Source organism: Jaculus jaculus, chromosome 8, assembly GCF_020740685.1.
Source record: "Jaculus jaculus isolate mJacJac1 chromosome 8, mJacJac1.mat.Y.cur, whole genome shotgun sequence".
Taxonomy (NCBI): domain Eukaryota; kingdom Metazoa; phylum Chordata; class Mammalia; order Rodentia; family Dipodidae; genus Jaculus; species Jaculus jaculus.
In genome coordinates, this window is record NC_059109.1 from 57897275 (window position 1) to 57917995 (window position 20721).

The 20721-nt window shown below is 40.0% G+C and overlaps 1 protein-coding gene across 14 annotated transcripts in view; it reads right to left on the minus strand.

Moving 5' to 3' along the window:
- The window catches only part of Mga (MAX dimerization protein MGA), a 137810-nt gene that overhangs the window by 16727 nt on the left and 100362 nt on the right, over positions 1-20721 (minus strand). For 9 of the 14 annotated variants that reach the window (XM_045157278.1, XM_045157280.1, XM_045157279.1 and 6 more), the window contains 5 exons: positions 17810-18110; positions 15611-16234; positions 8872-9165; positions 7217-8700; positions 2058-2185 (listed from right to left, as the gene is read on the minus strand). In XM_045157278.1, coding sequence (XP_045013213.1) covers positions 2058-2185; positions 7217-8700; positions 8872-9165; positions 15611-16234; positions 17810-18110 — 2831 coding nt within the window. The remainder of the gene's footprint in view (positions 1-2057; positions 2186-7216; positions 8701-8871; positions 9166-15610; positions 16235-17809; positions 18111-20721) is intronic. The other 5 variants (XM_045157284.1, XM_045157281.1, XM_045157285.1 and 2 more) reach the window with 4 other exon arrangements.

Below are 20721 nucleotides of genomic sequence, written 5' to 3' on the forward strand. Positions count from 1 at the left end.
TACAGATACCTGCCTATTACAGTCTAGGTTTGCCTTTTCACTATTTTCATAATGCTGTAAGAGAATTTCAAAAATTTTAAATCTCTGTTGTTGTTTGCTAAACATCTCCAGAGACCAGGCTAGACTCAAATTTACCATGTAGTCCAGGCTGGCCTCAAACTCTTGATCCTCATGCTTAAACTTCAATCATTATTTTTAATTAGAATTAAATAAATCTTTATTATTTTGGAAAAGGCAGCACTGGCATAATAAATGTTTTACCAATAACCTATATTCTCAACCCCTAAATCTTTAATTGCTGGGATTATAGGTGTGTGCCACCACACCTGGCTTACAAATACATTTTTTTGTTTGTTTGTTTTTCAAGGTAGGGTCTCCCTCTAGCCCAGGCTGACCTGGAACTCACTATATAATTTCAGGGTGGCCTCAAACTCACGGTGATCTTCCTACCTCTGCCTTCTGAGTGCTGGGATTAAAGGTGTGTGCCACCACGCACAGCTTCAATTTCTTTTTTAAAGCCAAGCTATTAGTTTTATGCAGTCAAAGTATTTTTGAGAGCAAATGCTAAGATACTAACATTAGCTTAACTTTTAAAAAATATTTTATTTACTTATTTATTTATATGAGAGAGACAGAGATTGAGAGAGAGAGAGAGAGAGAGAGAGAGGAAGAGAGAAGAATGAATATGGGCATACCATATTGCAAATGAACTCCCAAATACATGTGCCACCTTGTGCATCTGGCTTACATGGATACTGGGGAATTGAACCTGAGTCCTTAGACTTCACAGGAAACAGCCTTAACCACTAAGCCATCTCCTCAGCCTTAAATCTTAATTTCATATAATGGACAAATATAATCATAGAATATGCCCAGGCGTGGTGGCACACACCTTTAATCCCAGCACTTGGGAAGCAGAAGAAGCAGGATCACTATGACTTTGAAGGCAGCCTGAGACTATATAGTGAATTCCAGGTTATCCTGGGCTAGAGGGAGACCCTACCTCAAAAAACAACAGCAGCCAGGCATGGGGGTGCATCCCTTTAATCCCAGCAATCAGGCGTACTGGTAGGAGGATGGCCGTGAGTTCAAGGCCACCCTTGATAGTAGTACATAGTACAAGCAGGAAAATTTCCATACCTGTACCTCACCAGTCTAGCTAATAACTAAATTTAGAATTTAATGCCTTCTTAAATTAAAAAGAAACTCACCTTTGTTGAGTAGTCCACTTGTATCATCAGCTAGTTTGTGTGTGTATTAATTTAACCTAACATTCAAAATAGGGACATTCTGAGTTATACATTACCAGCTGGCAGTAGCCAATGCAAGCAAATCACTTCCTAATTTCAACTCCTATTCTTATGTATGCTAGTGGGCATGTGTGTGTGGGGGAGGGGTGCTAGAGGCTGGAGAGGTGGCTTAGTGGTTAACGCACTTTCTGGCAAAGCCAAAGGATCCAGGTTTGATACCCCAGTAGCCACATGAAGCCAGATGCACAAGGTGGCACATGTGTCTAGAGCTGGTTTGCAGTGGCTGCAGGCCCTGGTGTACCCATTCTCTGTCTCCTCAAATAAATAAAATATATATACTTTTAAAGCCAGCAGAAGGTTAGAGAGATAGCTTAGTGGTTAAGGCACTTGCCTGCAAAGCCTAAGAACCCAGGTAGCACATGAGCAGAGTTTGTGTGCAATGGCAGGAGGCCCTGGCATACCCATTCTCTTTCTACTCTGTTTCTCTCTCTCTCAAATAAATATTTTTTTAAAAAAAGTTTTCACCGGGAGTGGTGGCATACACCTTTAATCCCAGCACTTGGGAGGCAGAGGTAGGAGGACTGCCGTGAACTCGAGGCCACCCTGAGACTACAAAGTGAATTCCAGGTCAGCCTGAGCTGAAGTGAGACCCTATCTCAACACACACACACACACACACACACACACACACACACACACACACACACAAGGAATAATGGAAACAAGTCAGTTACCTTGGGTACCTAAATAAAATATCAACTTTTGTTCCTGGTTATGCACAACAATCCAAAGATAAGTAAGACTTACTGTTGTTTGAATGACTGTGTGTGAACTGCCATGATCTTCTTATGGGCAATATTCATTTCTTCTGAGAGCTCATCTATAGTTTCAACATCCACTTGTTCATCATCTTCAACATATTCTACACAGTTCTTCTGAAATACATTATCAGAACAGTAAACAATGTATTAGGAGGCACACACATCTGAACTTACAAATGCATGCTCCCTTACAAAACCAACCAGCACCAAACATTGTTCTTATTTCTTGAGTATTGATGATCACAATATGTATCAAACATTGTTCTTATTCCTTGAGTGTTGATAATCTTAAGCTTATTAATCACAAAAAGGAATCAGGTTAGAATAAATAATCAAGAACTAAGTTACACATGTATGTTAAACAGATATTAACAACCCTTTGGAGGAAAAAAATAGTCTCCAAAGGGCAGCCTTGATACACTAATGTTATTTCTACAGAACACAATTCAGATATGGATATTAAACTTCATAAATCTTAAGACTGAATAATAGGAAAATAAGGTTTGTTGTCTGGAAAGGAAGTGTGGGAGTTTAGCTCAGTGGCAGAACATGTGCTTAGTGTGTATGAAGGCCTAGGTTTAATCCCTAGCAACAACAACCTCTCACCATGCTCCCTAGCCAAAAAAAGGAAAGAAAAATGGAATTTTACTTTAAGGAGAGCTCCAAGGCTAATAACCCTACAAATGCCCCCAAATCAACACACATTACACACAGACTTCTAATTTTCCCTGTCAAAAAGAAATAAGAGCTTTTGAGAAATTTCATTTTTCAAAAGAAGCTCCAATTGTACTTCCTTATTATTATACCAAAAAGAAACTGAATAAACATCTATTAAACATCTGTAAGAGAAACTCACTAAATACATAACAAAATGATATATATATGAGCAGATATGTTAAAGTCCACTTTTAAAAACATTTTACTTATTTGACAGAAGAAGAGGGAGAAAGAAAGAGGGAAGGAGACAGAGGAACAAAGAGAGAATGGGTGTACCTGGGCCTCTAGCCACTGCAAAGGAACTGCAGATGGGTGTGTCCCCTTGTGTATCTGGCTAACGTGGGTCCTGGGGAACAGAACCTGGGTCCTTTGGCTTTGCACGCAAATGCCTTAACCGCTAAGCCATCCCTCCAGCCTTTTAAAAAAATATTTTTTTATTTGACAGAGAAAGAGGGAAGTAGGGAGGGAGAGAGAGTAAAGTCCACTTTTGTTTTTTTTCAAGGTAGGGTTTCACTCTAGTCCAGTCCTACCTGGAATTTACAATGTAGTCTCAGGATGGTCCTACCTCTGCCTCCCTAGTGCTGGGATTAAAGGCGTTCACCACCATGCCTGGCTAAAGTCCACTTTTAAAAGTAGTGTTTGCTAGCTAGGCCAGAAACTAAAAGGAAATAGATTTATCTTTATATATATGAGCATTGTACTAAAGAGGTGTAACTGAACTGTCACAATCACCTTACTTAAAATTCTATGACTGGAATAGTTGGGAAAAAGTACTCCTAAATCTGTCTTTAATCACAGCACTTGGGAAACAGAGTTAGGAGGATCTATGTGAGTTCAAGACCATCTGAGACTACACAGTGAATTCCTGGTCAGCCTGAGCTACAGTGAGACCCTACCTCAGGGGAGAAAAAAAACAAAACAAAACAAACAAACTATACGTTCTCTCTCTCTCTCTACATATATACACACATATGCATATGCTTAAATTGGGGTGGGTAGCATAAATAATAGCTTGCATTTATTGTCTATCAGCTGTTTTTTGTTTTTTCTTTTTGAGGTAGAATAATGTACATTAAGATTTACCTAGAAGGAGGCTGGAGAGATGGCTTAGAGGTTAAGGTGTTTGCTGCAAAGCCAAATGACCTAGGTTCAATTCCTCAGGACCCACATAAGCCAGATACATAAGGTGGCACATGGGTCTAGATTTTGTTTCCAGTAGCTGGAGACCATGGTGTGTGTGCGTGCGTGCGTGTTCTCTCTCTCTCTCTCTCTCTCTGTATTTGTGTGTGTATATATATATTTTTCCCTTTAGCTCAAAAAAATTTTTAAAAATTCATCTAGGGAGATAGGAGGACTGGCAAGAGTTCAAGTTCACCCTGAGATTACATAGTAAATTCCAGGTCAGCCTATGCCAGAGTTAGAATCTGTCTCAGGAAAAAAAAAAAAAAATTACTTAGGGAATTGGCAAAATCAACACAATTTCAACAGACTCTAAAGTGATATCAAGTATATACTACTTAAACTGAAGAATATCTGTCTATAGCATAGGTTTATTGCTGTTGAGGTTTGGTCTTTTGAGACAGAGTCTTGCTGTAGTCCAAGATAGCCTAAATTTGCTATTTTGTCTGTACCTCCACAGTGCTGTTATTATGTATGTGCTATTGAATGGTCTTAACTGCAGGCTTTGTAAGTAGTATCCAATAATCTTCACAATGGAAGGCTTACATTGGTTATTCACAGCTTTTCTCCTATCACTCCATATAGTGCTACTAACAAGTATAAAGATTGGTCGATGTACATGTATATAAATATGATGCAGAATTTACAGTGTAGGGAACATTTAACACATTTTCACTTTTTAAAAAGTCAATGTACCTTTTCTGTGAGATTTTCTGAGTACATTCACGTGACATTTCCTAGTAAGATTAAGGCACTCTGCAGATTAAGATTAAGTCAATTCCTCTGATAGCAATATTTTCACTGGTTTTAAAGTTGGACTGTTTTGGTCTGATGATCAACCAGATTGTCCAACTACAAAGATGGAATGCAAGAGAACAAAAGATCTGCAATTTAACCCTTAAATTTAATGGTCTTAGATTTATGTCCCTGAAAAGAATTAGCCTATACAGAAAATATAAAGCAAATTTGTGTGTGTGTGTGTGTGTATGTATGTATGTGTATATACATGTATGTATGTCTACACACACACACACACACATAAAGTCAGTGGCCAGGCGTGGTCCTTTAATCCCAGCACTTGGGAGGCAGAGGTAGGAGGATCACTGTGAGTTCAAGGCCACCCTGAGACTACAAAATGAATTCCAGGTCAGCCTGGGCTAGAGTGAGACCCTACCTTGAACAACCAAACCAAGGAAACAATTTTAGAGCAATATCCTTGTTTATGAGATAACTGAGGTGCAGAATTAATGGAAGAATATTATATTTAAGCATTTTTAAGTTTTCAACTATCTGCATAATACAGTTATATATTCAAAAGGTAAAGTTAATATAATAATTAAGTTTCAGGTGGGCATGGTGGCACATGCCTTTAATCCCAGCATTCAGGAGGCAAAAGTAGGAGGATCACCATGAGTTCAAGGCCACCCTGAGACTCCATAGTGAATTCCAGGTCAGCATGAGCTACAGTGAGACCCTACTTTGGGAAAAAAAAAAAAAATTAAATTTCAAGAAGTGAGATTCAAAAGCATGACAACTGGTAGGGAAGTTTGTGTCACCTGTTCCTAAGAGAGAACAGCTTAAACTTCCAGGCATCTTGAAGCAGCTATGTCTACAGTCTTGTGTTTTCTATCAGACCCTATGTTAGCTCACCACCTACCTACACATTTTATTGGAACATAGCCACACTCAACTCTTTCACATTATGTCTGTGATTACCTCCACAATGCAACAGCAGTAGAGTTATAAAATATTACTATCTGGTCCTTTACAGAACAAGTTTATCTAACTCCTACCCTGTATCATATCTAACTCTCAGGAAATTCAGCTAAAGAACCCTAAATAAGAAACCTATCAAAAATGCTTAGAGCCAGGCATGGTGGCACATGGCTTTAATCCCAGCATTTGGGAGGCAGAGGTAGGAGGATTGCCATAAGTTCATGGCCACCCTGAGAATACAGAGTGAATTCCAGGTTTGATGATGCACACCTTTAATCCCAGCACTAGGGAGGCAGAGGTAAGAGGACTGCTGTGAGTTCAAGGCCACCCTGAGACTACACAGTAAATTCTAGGTCAGCCTGAGCTAGAATGATGGCTCAGCAGTTAAGGTGTTTGCCTGCCAAGCCTAACAACCCAGGTTGGATTCCCTAGTACCCAGATAAAACCAGATAGATGCACAAGGTAGTATATTCACCCAGAGTTCATCTGCAGTGGCTAGATGCCCTGGTATGCCCATTCTCCCTCTCTTGACTCTCTCTCTGCACATGCATGCATGCATACATACATACATACATACATACATACAACATGCATGCATAAATAGTTTGTTTATTTGAGAGAGAGGCAAAAAGAGAGAGAGAATGGGCACTTAAGCCACTGAAAACAATGATGCATGTGCCACCTTGTGCAACTGGCTCATTGAGGGTACTGAGGAATCAAACCTGGGTCCTTAGGCTTAATTACCTTAATTGGTAAGCCATTTCGCCATCCCAAATATTTTTTTTTAAAAGAAAGACAGTACTTAGACTTAAAAATTAAAGCTATAAAGGTTATAACACAAAGAACAATGATCAGTCTAGGAAATAAATTCTAGCTACTGAATACTTAATTTTAAAAGATAAAGAGCAACTTTAAGGCTGGACTACATTAAAATTAGATTAGATGGCATTCTCCAGTTTTTCTCTAAAAACAAAAACTTCTGTCTAAAATACAGGCAAAAAGGTTCTCTTACAGTTCTAAGGTCATGAACTCATTGTTTATCCATCAAATCAGCTATGATCACATCACAGAAAGTATCACAGAAGCTAGTAGGATCAAATGGTTGCAGGACTTTTAAGACAACTTTCTGTTTTGTTTTATTGTTCAAGGTAGGGTCTCACTCTAGCCCAGGCTGACCTGGAATTCACTATGGAGTCTCAGGGTGGCCTTGAACTCATGGCAATCCTCCTACCTCTACCTCCCGAGTGCTGGGATTAAAGGCGTGTGCCACCACGCCTGACCATGCCCGGTTTTTAAGACATCTTTTTAGTCCAGCTTGGTAGACTTTCAAAGGATCAAGTCACCTTTACAAACCAACCCACAATAACAAAGTGTCAAAGAATGTTGCCTCTTAAAAACTAGAGTTAATCATGATCTAAACCTATGAATCCAAATGAATGGATTTGGTTTTAGCAATATTCTAGAAAAGCTACTGCCCCTAGTATGTCATTTAAATCCACCAGGCTTCAGTCACAATAAAAATGGGCTCACTACCTTGTCTACATCAACTTCCTCACTCTGGTAGCCAGAAACAACACCCACAATTTCGTCAACAGAATCATCGGTTTTCTCATGGTCATCTTCATTGTTCTCTTCCAAATCCAAAATAGTGAAGCCAGCACTGCTTCTCCCATTCTTCCTCTCATGCTCTGGTTGTATTTGATCTCCTGATAGCAGTAAGTGGCCTTTAAAATGTCTATTCCCTCTGTTTCCTCTTGCCCCTCTCTTAGAAGCAATAGAGAAAGGTGCAGAACTAGAATTGCTACTCCAAGAATCACATTCAGTTTTTAAAATTCTGTCATTCTCAGTAGTTCCACTATTTCCAAGCAAGTCTGAAATGCCTTGTTCTTGAAACACATCGGAATTTTCTTGACATGGCTTTGCTTCTCTAAATAAGTCTGCCTCTTTCTTATATTCTTGTGAAATTCCAACATACTTCTGAGTTAAGAGACCCTTCAGATGTGTTCTCCACCTCTCTTTAAAATTGTCCTTCCCCAGAGTCTCCTTCTTGGCTTCTTGCTGTGAACTAGATTGTTGCTCTTTACCTTGGGTCCCTAATTCAAATTTACTTTCTTCCTTAGAGATGACTAGAAATTGATCTGGGTTTTCCTCTGGATTGTCTGATCCTTTTTGCTGTTCTACCTTCACATCACCGTGTTTTTGAGGTTGTGTTTTGCTTACATTCTGGACTATTATATTGTTGGAATTTCCAGAAATGGTCTTAACCTCTGTAACAGTCCATTTGGCTTTGGAATTATTCTGATTTATAGACCCCGACTCTTCATTACCATCTCCATAGTCTACATCTGAGTGAGACTCAGCATCTTGGGAGTGTTCAGAAGGCTTGACAGTTGTGGAAACACCTTCTATAAGGGATTCTTCACCCAAATGAACACCCCCATTGTCCAATGAACCATTCAAGGTCTCATGGGGTGTGGTAGTTCCTGAGGTTTGCTTAGTCATGTTAGGCTCAGGGCTTAGTGTCTCCTCTTTTGAATGGAGAGCCACATTAGTTTCCTGCTCTCTTTTTATACAGCTTGTTTCATCTTCCTGGTCTGCATTCTGGGACTCCTTCTTCATCTGAAGGGAAGAAACATGCTGAAGAACAGAGCTAGGAACATGCTTTTGTCCTGGGAGCTGCAACAAAGCAAAACTACCTGACTGTAGAGGAATAAGACTAGCAGTACCAGCAGGCTGCCCTCCTGAGCTATACGTTATTTTAGTATCGGAGCCTGTTTTATCTGCAAAGCTTTGAGGTTCAGGAGGAGAAATCCTCAAGGTCAATGTACCAGCTTGAGAGACAAAACTAGGTCCAGAGGAAAGCAATGATGGTGCCTGAGTAATAACATTTACTGCTGGAGAAGACCCAACATTCTGAATTACTGGACTCATGACAGAGAAAGCAGAGGATGATGAAGAAGATGGTGGAGTCTCAGAAGGCTTAGAAGGAGCAGGTAACCGGATTCCCATCACCGATCCTGGTAAGAAAGAGAAAAATTTCAGTCACTGTCTAGATCAAAGTTTCAAGTTGCGTTTTTATTTTTGGACAGGTAATTGACTTAAAAACTTAAAAACAACAACCCTGGCATATCAACATACCACATGGCCAAGTACTTCAACAAATAAAATGAAGATTTCTAATTGTATACCTGGATTCCGAAACATGACAGGCTGTAAGTTGGGCTGGGAATTATTAGAGCCTCGGATCTGATGCAAAGGTAGGAGTTGGACAATCTGCCCACTGGGGTGCCGGAATAGGTTCATTCCACTTGGACTCCTAACAGGTTGCAAGACCATCCGATGTCCCTGAAGTTGTGGGTTTGAGACAGGCCTAAGTGTAGGAGAACCTTGCTGTACTGGAATCAACAACAATCGAGGTCCAGTACGTTTCACAGGATTTGGAGAAATCTGTGGTGTAGTTACTGGAATTTGAGAGGCATTTTCTGAAAAACAGGATGGTAGTATATTGAGGATTTACCTTTTAAATATACATGATATGTGTAAAATATTTATTTATTTAGGATAAAGGGAAAATATGGGCACACCAAGGCCATTAGTCACTGCAAACAAACTCCAGATGTATGTGCCACCTTGTGCATCTGGCTCACCTGGGTCCTGGGGAATTGAACCTAGGTCCTTAGGTTTTACAAGTAAGTGCCTTCACTGCTAAGCCATCTCTCCAGCCCTAAAACATTTCTAATATTTTATTTCATTATTTACTTGAGAGAAAGATGAGAGAGTGAGAGACAGAGAGAGAAAATGGGCACATTAGGGCGTTCAGCAATTTCAAACAAACTCCAGACACATGTGTCAACCTTATGCATCTGGCTTTACGTGGATACTGGGGAAATGAACCTGGGTCCTTAGGCTTCACAGGCAAGCATCTTAACCACTGCACATCTCTCCATCCCATAAATATTATGATACAAGGGCTGGAGGGATGGCTTAGCAGATGCCTGCAAAGTCTAAGAGCCCTGACTCTCTTCCTCAGGACATGTATAAGCCAGATGCACAGGATGGCTCATGTATCTGGCATTCATTTGCAGCAGCTAGAGGCCCTGGTGCACCCATTCTCTGTCTCTCTCTCTTTCTCCCCCAAATAAGTTGTTTCTTTGCAGTTTGCTAGTTCATTTACAGCAGAGAGAGACTCTATCTCAAAGGTGGAGAACAGATATCTCATGGTTGTCCTCTGACCAGACTCAGACAGACAAGACAGACACACATCTTTCTAAAAAGCCATCAATGTCAAGAGGTACATTTCAAAATGTAATGGTTTGCCTAATGAAAAACTTGGACAAAACTCTAAATCTGGATTCCCATTTCAATATAAGAAATGATGACCAAATTCTTCAGCTTTAAAATTAGCCTTAGTGATTTCTCAGCTTATCCTTCAAGAAGATCAGGAATACTACAAATAAGAATGTTTACCTCATGTTGTATATAATAAGTTTCTTGCCTTTTAAAATTAACAAATAAAACAAATTTAAGTATTTAGGTATTTGTGGAAATAAGCCAGGTGTGGGGGTGCACAACTTTAACTCTGGCATTCGAGAGGCTGACTTAGGATGACCTCTATGAGTTCCAAGTCAGACTAGAGCTACAGGGTGAATTCCAGGTCATCCTTGGCAAGGAGGAGGCAAAAGATAGTCTTAAATTTCCACCTTTAACAAATTTATTTGCAGCTGGGTGTGGTGGCGAATGCACGCCTTTAATCCCAGCACTCGGGAGGCAGAGGTAGGAGGATCACCATGAGTTCAAGGCCACCCTACGACTACATAGTGAATTCCAGGTCAGCCTGGGCTAGAGTGAGACCCTAACTCAAAAAACAAAAACAAACAACAACAACAAAAAACTATTTGCAAGCCGGGTGTGGTGGCACATGCCTTTAATCCCAGCACTTGGGAGGCAGAGGTAGGAGAACTGCCATGAGCTTAAGGCCACCCTGAGATAACATAGTGAATTCAGGTCAGCCTAAGCTAGAGTGAGGCTTTACCTCGGGGGTGGGGGGGTGGGAAGCAGTATGGAGATGGCTTAGCAGTTAAGGCACTTGCCTGCAAAGCTAAAGAACCTAAGTTCAATTCCCCAGGATCTATATAAACCAGATGCACAAGGTAGCACATGTCTGGAGGCCCTGGCACAACCATTCTTTATCTGCCTCTCTCTCAAGAAATTATACACACACAAATTTAAGCCAGGTGTGGTGGTGCATCCCAGCACTTGGAAGGCAGAGGTAGGAGAATGAACCATGAGTTCAAGACCACCCTGAGACTACATAGTGAACTCCAGGTCAGCCTTAGCTCTAGTGAGACCCTATCTCAAAAAGTTAAAAAAAAAAAAAAAAGTTATATATAGAGGCTGGAGAGATGGCTCAGTGGCATACGCCTGCAAAGCCTAAGGACCTGGGTTCAATTCCCTAGTACCCACACATAAGCCAGCTGCACAAAGTGGCACATGTATCTGGAGTTTGTTTGTCGTGGCTAGAGGCCCTGGTGCATCCATTCTCTCTCTCTACCTTTTTCTCTCTCAAATAAATGAATAAATAAAATAATTAAAAAGTTATTTGCATTATGTTTTAGCTGTGGGTGTGCACACAAATGCCAGAGTCTCTTGCTGCTAAAATGTACACCAAGAAGTATGTACCACTTTTTGAATCCAGCTTTACATGGTGCTGAGGAATTGAAACTCTGCAGCTGAGCCTCTTCTTTCTTTTTTTTTTTTTTTGTTTTTCGAGGTAGGGTCTCACTCTAGCCCAGGCTGACCTGGAATTCACTATGGAGTCTCAGGGTAGCCTCGAACTCACGGTGATCCTCCTACCTCTGCCTCCCGTTCTTTCCTCTTTTTTTATGCCCCCCCCTTGAGGTAGGGTCTCGCTCCAGCCCAGGCTGACCTGGAATTCATTCTGTAGTCTCAGGGTGATCTTGAACTCATGGTGATCCTGCTACCTCTGCCTCCCAAGTGCTGGGATTAAAGGCGTGCACCACTGTACATGCACTCAAATTTTTATTTTTAATGCAGAAAACAAAGAGCTAAAGAAATGAGAATGTTAGGCCAATTTTATGTTTACTGTTAATATTACTTAATTCAAATTGGTGAACTTATCTGGTCAAAACTTACTAGCTTACCACTAAATAAAACAAAATTGTTCATGAAAATGGCAGTGTAATTTGAACATTTAATGTGAACTAATAAACATTAACATGTTCTTGAACCTTTCAAATTGTTAGAAAATACCTCAAAGTGTGTATTATTCCAATTCAGACAATGAAGGCAGTCTTTATTATAACCACTGAATATGTGATTATTTTTTATCCTGGGTTCGATTCCCCAGTACTCATGTAAAGCCAGATACACAAGGTGGTGCACATATCTGGAGTTCGTTTGCAGCGGCTAGAGACCCTTGTGCACATGCACACAGGCACGCACGCGCTCTCTCTTGACAATTTTTTTTTAAGTCAGCCAAAACTGGGCATGGTACACATGCCTTTAATCCCAGCACTTGGGAGGCAGAGTAGGAGGATCGCCGTGAGTTCAAGACCACCCTGAAACTACACAGTGAATTCCAGGTCAGTCTGGGGTAGAGTGAGACCCTACCTGGCGGTGGGGGGAGTCAGGCTGGGGGCTGGAGAGATGGCTTAGCAGTTAAGGCGTTTGCCTGAAAAGCCAAAGACCCAGGTTTGATTCCGCAGGACTCACCATTTGTAATGGCTGGAAGCACTAGTGTGCCCATTCTCTCTCTCTCTTTCTCTGTTAAATAAATAAATAAAGTCAGGCCAGGTGTGGTGGTGCACCCCTTTAATCCCAGCACTCAGGAGGCAGAGGTAGGAGGATTGCTGTGAGTTTGAAGCCACCCTGAGACTACATAATGAATTCCAGGTCAGCCTGGTCTAGAGTGAGAACCTGCCTTGAAAAACAAAAGTCAGGCTGAAAAGATGGCTCAGTTGTTAAAGCACTTGCTTGCCTGGGTTTAATTCCCCAATACCCATATAAAGCCAGATGCACAAAGTGCTACATGCATCTGGAATTTGTTTGCAGTGGCAGGAAGGTCCTGGTGCATCTATAGTCTCTGTTGGTCTCTTTTTCTATGTCTCTCTCCCTCAAATAACTAAAAAAAAAATTTTAAAAGAAGTCATGCTGCTGGGCTGGAGAGATGGTTTACTGGTTAAGGTGCTTTTCTGCAAAGGCATAGGACCTTAGTTCGATTCCCCAGTACCCACATAAACCAGATGAACAAGGTGGCGCATGCATCTGTAGTTCACTTGTAGTGGCTGGAGGCCCTGGCATGCCCATTCTCTCTCTCTGCCTCTTTCCCTCTCTCCAATAAATAAGTAAAAACAAAATACTGGAGGGAAAGAAGGAGGGAGGAAGAAAGGAAGTCAGTCAGTCATGCTGGCAGGCATGGTGGCACACGACTTTAGTCCCAGCACTTGGAAGGTAGAGGTAGAAGGATCACCATGAGTTCAAGGCCACCCAGGTCAGTCTGGGCTACAGCAAGAACCAACCTTGAAAAACCAAAAACAAAAAAAGGTCACAAAGTACTCAGTGTGAGATTCCCTTTATGGTCAGTGAACAAAATTATATCTATTTCCTCTAAAGTACCAGATACCTGAATCAGCCCCTGCGAATCCTAAGGACCCAGGTTCAACTCCCCAGTACCCACATAAAGCCAGATGCACAGGGTAGTGCATGCATCTGGAGTTCTTTGCAGCAGCTAGAGGCCCTGGCACACCCATCAGGGTGGCCTTTAACTCAAGGCAATCTTCCCATCTCTGCCTCCTGAGTGCTGGGATTAAAGTCATGTGACACCATACCTGGCTAATGTTTTTTTCTTTTATTTACTGTTACTTTTAAAAATACATTTAGCCCAATGGCCCAGGTTCAATTCTCCAGTGCCCATATCAAGTCAGACAAACAAAGTGACACACGCATCTGGAGTTTGTTTACAGTGGCAAGAGGCCCTGGGGTGCCCATTCTTTCTTTCTCTCTCTAATTACTAATAACTATTTTAAAAAATACATTTAAATAATATTTAAATAATGACTGTATCAATACAACTCAGAAAGATATACCTAAATAGATATCCAGAGTGACTGAAGTTTAAGAAACAATGGAACTACAACAGACTCTACTACTCATAATTTTATAACAGAATGAGTATACAGACAGGCTGAGAGCATACAGTTCAATGGTAGAATGTTTGCTTGCCTAGCATGCATGCATGAAGCCCAAAGATCAATCTCTAGTGCAAACAATAATATAGAGAAATGCTAGAATCCACAGAAACCACTATTTGTTGAAATGTGACAGGTATAACCCTTGAAATTCACAGGAAACCAAAACATCTTCACCAACAATGATTTCAACTCCAAAACTGTAAGTTAAACTAATCATGTTTTACAAATTTATGGAAAGAAATAAAAGACAAATTTAACATTATGATTCCTTTTCTTTTCAACAGAACTTCAACTTATAAATTCCCCACGACTTATTCTTAAAAGACTGAGAGTGGGACTTGGACCATGTCACTAAATGCAAAACATTTAATAGGAAAAATATCAATAACCAAGACAGAATTACTGCTGAGTTATTTATTTCCCCGCTAATCTTGCAGTCTCTCCCTTTCCCCCCATACTCTTTGAGATGACTTTTTAAAAATCACTTTTTAAAGCCAGGTGTGATGGCACACGCCTCTAAGATGCACTTGGAAGGCAGGGATAGGAGGATCACCGTGAGTTCAAGGCCACCCTGAGACTACATAGTGAATTCCAAGTCAGCCTGGACTAAAGTGAAACCCTATCTCGAAAAACAAAACAAACAAAAAAATCATTTTTTAACTAATTGCATTTAGGTATAAAAACTTATCAAAGCACATGAATATCTACTTCAAACTCATTTAACATAAAGCAACAAGAGGAAACTTATAAAAGCAAAGTGTGGTGCTTGTTGCATGTCTGCACTGGGGAGGTGGAAGCAGCAGGAGGACGTTCCATTACATAGTGAGTTTGAGGTCAGTCTGGTCTACATGAAACCCTGTCTCAAAATAAAAAATAAAAATAAAAAAGTATTGAACAAGGACATATATGCTTTCTTATCTCTATTTAAATCAGTTTACCTAGGAGGACAACCTCTGAGCATATCTACTGTAAGGGCTTTTAAAGAAAGGTTTAATTGCAGTGGGAAGACCCACCAGGAATGTGGATGGCACTATTCCATGGGCTGGGGCCCTAGACAGCAGGAAAAGGAGTAAATGTGTAAAGCACCACAATTCACCTTTTCCTCCTTCCTGACTGTGGCTACAATAAGACAGGCATCCTCACACTCCTGCTACTATGCTTTCTTGGTCATGATACACCATAAGCCAAAATAAAACTTCTACCCTGAAGCTGCTTTTTTGTTAGATATTTTTGTCACAGCAACAAAAAAAGTACTGCATACAAATTAGTAACAGCTAGGGCTGTCACTCAGTTGGTAAAGTGCTTGTAGGTAGCATGCACAGAGTCCTGGTTGTTCAATCCCCAGCACTGTAATCTGGAAACTGGTTACAAAACTGCATAGATGGGGCTGGAGAGATGGCTTAGCGGTTAAGGTGCCTGACTGCAAAGCCAAAGGACCCAGGTTCAACTCCCTAGGCCCCACATAAGGCAGATGCACAAAGGGGTGCACGCAACTGGAATTAGTTTGTGGTGGCTGGAGGTCCTGGCATATGTATTCTCATTCATTCTCTCTCTCTACCTTCCTATCTCTCTCTCTCTCTCAAAGGCTTTTCCAGGAATATAACATTATCCCATCAGAGTAGAAACATGTATACAACTACCCAAGTATGTATATAATACTATTACATCATGTGAGTAGCTAAATATAGTAAAGCAACTGGAAACAACTAGACCTTACCTGGTCTCTGGCTCACTGGTGGACTCCCATTAATTCCTGAGAGTATAATAGGAACAGAGCCTAGAGATGAAGTTGGTGTGGTCACCATGGAGGAAGATGCAGCTGTGGTCACCATGACTATGGAAGTGGAGGCAGTGGAAGCAACAGGAAGAGTTATGGTTGGAGGAGATGCTACCAGTGACTTAGGAAATGCAACTGAAGCCACAGAGGTAGTAATCCCAGTAGTTTTGACAAGGTTCACAGTGGCTGTAGACTGGGTAGATGTTACAAGGGTGCTGGTACTAGTCTCAGAGCTTTCAACAACCCCAGCAGTAGTGCCACCAGAAGAATAAGTAGGTTCTTTAGCTCCCATGTCAGAAATAGCAGCCATAGATGTCACAGCAGTAACATTTTCTAACAACCTTTGAGGGACAGTAGTGACAGCAGCAGTCACAGTACTGCACACCTGAACTGGCTCAGAAGAAGCCACAGGTGTGACGACCATTACTGGAGAAGGTCTGATACTGAACTTCTGTGGCCCTGTCAGGGGTTGGGGTGTGCTAACTCCAGGTATCTTCTGCTGCAAGGCTCCAACTTTACTCATCACAAACTGTGTGAACACACCACCAGGAGAAGGTCGAGCCGCTGCAAATAAAAATTTGCAGGTCAAAAATCTTCAGTTCTCTTATTTTGTCCTCCTAGTGACTGTGCTTATCAACATTAGTTGTGCACCACTGGGTCAATTTCTGACAGGCACTATCTATCAATCTGCATGAGTCAATACTTCCCTCAGAAAACCCTTACAATTCTAACAGGAAAAGATGAAAACTGAATTTTCCAATAAAATTATTTAGCTTATGAAATACATTTAAATGAGGACACTAAAAAAACACAACAGTAAAGCCGGGCGTGGTGGCACACGCCTTTAATCCCAGCACTCGGGAGGCAGAGGTAGGAGGATTGCCATGAGTTCAAGGCCACCCTGAGATGACAGAGTCAATTCCAGGTCAGCCTGGACCAGAGTGGGACCCTACCTCGAAAAATCAAAAAAAAAAAAAAAAAAAAAAAAAAAAAAAAAAAAAAAAAAGACCCACAACAGTAAACTTCATCACCTAAAATAGATACAAGAAAGGGATTTTTTCCCTCCATAATTTTAAACTTGTTTCTACAAATTCTTTCTTTCTCAATACCCTACCCTCTAGGGCTGTCATCTTACGAAACAGTTAAGTACTGCGTATTTTTAAGATGCATAAACATTTTTCAAAAGAGTGTAAGATAGGACTGCTTTTTTGTTTTAAATCAAAGCTGCTTTAAAAGGGGGGGGGCAAAATAGTTTCTTTTTAAAGCACCCAAAGCCCATCCTCTATCTTATATTTCAATTTTTCTTAGAGTAATAAAAATAAAGACAATAAACCAGTTGTAGATATTTTGAAGGATATACCAAATGCTTCAAAAAGGCAATATAAACAACATTGAACGGTTAAGCAAGTTTTCATTCACAAGACAGGAATACATGGAACAATGCAACATTTTTAAAATTATGTATTACAACAACCTATTTTAAATCTATATTAAGCTATCCTACTAGCTTTTGTTAACTTCTTAAATTCATAAGTGCAGCTGTGGCATGGTGATGTGCATCTATAATCCCAGCACTAGGGAAGCAAAGGTAAGTGGATCCATGAGTCTGAGGCCAACCTGGGCTAAAGTGAGACCCTATCTTGAAAAGAAGCAAACAAATAAATTTCGTAAGTGCAAAGAACACATATGTAACCATTATAAAATCCTGATCCTCAAGGCAAAATAGTAGAGAAAATATTTTAAAACAGAATCCTTAATCCTCTCTACATTAATATAAACATTCTATAAGTTTCAAAAATAACTGTAAAACCAAAGCTCAAGTCCTTTAGTATTATACATCATCAAAAGCTGGGCGTGGTGGCACATGCCTTTAATCCCAGCACTCGTTAGGCAGAGGTAGGAGGATCGCCGTGAATTCGAGGCCACCCTGAGACTCCAAAGTGAATTCCAGGTCAGCCTGGGCTAGAGTGAGACCCTACCTCAGGGGGAAAAAAAAAAACAAAAAAACAACTTAAGGAAAAGTAGACATTAAGAATAATGCCAAAGTCTTCATTTCTCTAGTTTTACAATCTTCATACTGCAATTGTTTGCCAAGCAAAATTGCAGGCCTTTGCAAACCACATGTATTCTCTAACTTACCAATTGGTCTTTTTGCTGGAGCAAATGCCTTCGCATTCTTCCCAGGGCGATTTGATGTAGTGTCAGAGGAGGAAGATGCCGTTTTGGAATTGGATATTGAAGGCAACAGGGTACGTGGTTTCCTGGATGCAGCCACCTTGGCATTGGATGCTACCTTGGAGATGACAGTACTGAGGGTTGAGAGGTCCAGGACTGAGGGTCGCAACCTGCCTGTGATATAAGCAGCTAGCCTATTGGCTGGATGCAATGCCCCCATCTGTCCCAATAGCAACTTAGCCTGCGGGTAACTCTTACCATTAACCTGAAACAAGTGGCAAAGAGAAATTCTGTAAAGATAAAATTCTCTTGCTAACTCTTCTCCCTTGATAGGGGTTTCATTTTTACAAGATTTAAAAAGTCTATGTTTCAGATGTAAAGGGGGCAAGAAGTGAAATTTTTCCATTCAATATAATCTGAGTAACAGAGAGGTGGAAAATGCTATCATCTGGTATTCTGTACTAATCTCTTCATTTTATAGTTTGAACAGAGAATCTTAGAAACTAAATTCATCATTTCTGCCTCATAAATATATGAAAGACACAAGATTGTGTCCAAAGACTTATTTAACTATTTTATTTTAATAAGTAATTATGGTTATTAAATTGTGTTCCACAAAATCTCTCTTGAGAGCAGAGGCATAATGAACCCTCACATAAGGATCCTTTCAAGCATCCTCCATATTTGGAAAAAAACATATCTATCTCTTCAGTTATAAGATAACCATGGTTACAAAAATATTTAAGTTACAGTCACTTTAGTTTTTGGTTTTCAAAAGGTTCACTTTTGAAGCTGGGCATGGTGGCACACACCTTTAATCCCAGCACTTGGGAGGCAGAGGTAGGAAGATTGCTGTGAGTTCGAGGCTACCCTGAGACTACAGAGTGAATTCCAGGTCAGCCTGGGCTACAGTGAGTCCCTACCTTGGAAAACCAAAAAAAAAAAAAAAGTTCACTTTTGAAGATATTATCTTTATAAAATGGATAAAATAGACTCAAAATAGAATGAGCAAAGACTCAGTGTAATTTTGGATATGCTCACTAATCATTCAGATGATAACAACAATGAGGCATGTACTTTCTGTAGTGCCTACAGTAATCTTATTACTCATCTTGGGCAGCAGCATGGGAGTGTGTGAGTATATATTAAAAAAACAAACAAACAAATTAAAAAAATCAAACAAAGAAAACAAAAGCCTCCCAAGATTTCTAGGTCATTCTGCCAGGTAACATAAATGTAACAATCTTTTCTCTAATTTGGGGATAAAGGATAGAGTAAGGAGTTATCTACTCTTTAAAACAGGGAAGTACTAAGAACAGCTATAGCAAGCCACTCTATCTTCAGGGACACAAAATTGCTCTTTGCTACTTATGTCAAAGGTGACTTTCCTAAAGAGGCCAGGAATCTCTCTCTCTCAAGTTTGACATAAGAATTTTGATCTTCACTAGTGTTTTTAGGCTATGTGGAATCTAGGTCAGTTATCCCTGCCTGGTCAGACTACTACTTAGCAAATTCCCCAAGGTCTAGACAGGCTTATTCAAAATGCCCAGGATCAACAGGGTTTCAGATTTTTGGACTCTGGAATAGTTGCACATACATAGTGAACTATCTTAAGAGATAGGATCCAAATCAAAACACAAAATTTATTTAGATTTCAAATTTTTTATCATTTCAAATTTCAGATATTTGTATTACGAATACTAAATTTGCATTATAAACTGTATAACTGCTCATGCAAGTTAAATTCTTAACGGTTTTGGTGAGTAAGTAGGTAGATAATAGCATCAGTAACATAAACTGCAATGAAAAATTTAAGGTACATGAGCCATGTAATTAAGGTCTTTAGTCTGTTCAAAAAAATCAGGTAGCCCTGGCAATAATTAATAATTCTACACACTTATTATTTGATTATAAAAATACACTTGCTACCAAATTGACCCTAAGACCTAACAGTCATTGGTTCATCTTCATGGATTATAGTTATACACTGACTACTTAGACTTCATTTTAACACTGACTTCAACTTTCATATGCAATGAGTATTAGGGTTTTTATTAAAATCATCAGATTATCTTTTGCCTCCTCAGTAATCCTGTGAGATATGCATGGTAGGTATTGTACCTATCTGGTAAATGAAAACACAGGTGCTCAAACAGTTAAGGTATTCATCGCAAATCATGCAGTTAGCAGATGATAGGGCAGAGATCTGAACTCTGATCTTCTGACTAAAAAATTTCCCCAGACATCTCTGAGCCTGGAAATAGCTAAGAAGAGTGTACCTCTACCCAGTGGTTCCATAAAGGATGTGAGTGGCTAAGGATGTCAAAAGCATCATCTCTATATGTGTTTAAAAATATATACTGTGTACATGTTAAAGTTAATTCTGTCTTTGACACAGAATTTGGGTAGCATCTTACTATGCAGACTTATAGGCTTTTAAGATAATACATGCATTGGTACACTTGTATACATCTGCAGTATTAATACACTGTTTATCAAAAACCTAACCAATGATTTGCAGAGAATTTAAAAGGCATTTTGCTAATGAATGTTCTATAAATTATGTTCTATAATTAAAAGGGAACAAATCAAGATATGCAAATATTTTTAAAAAAATACACTTGCTAGCCGGGCGTGGTGGCACATGCCTTTAATCCCAGCCCTCGGGAGGCAGAGGTAGGAGGATCGCCCTGAGTTTGAGGCCACCCTGAGACTCCATAGTGAATTCCAGGTCAGCCTGGGCTAGAGTGAGACCCTACCTTGAAAAAAAAAAAAATACGCTTGCTATCACTGAAGAAGAGAAAATCTTTCTGACTGTGAATGACATTTTAATTCAAAGCTTTTCTTTTCAAAAAATTTTCTAAATGACAACGTAA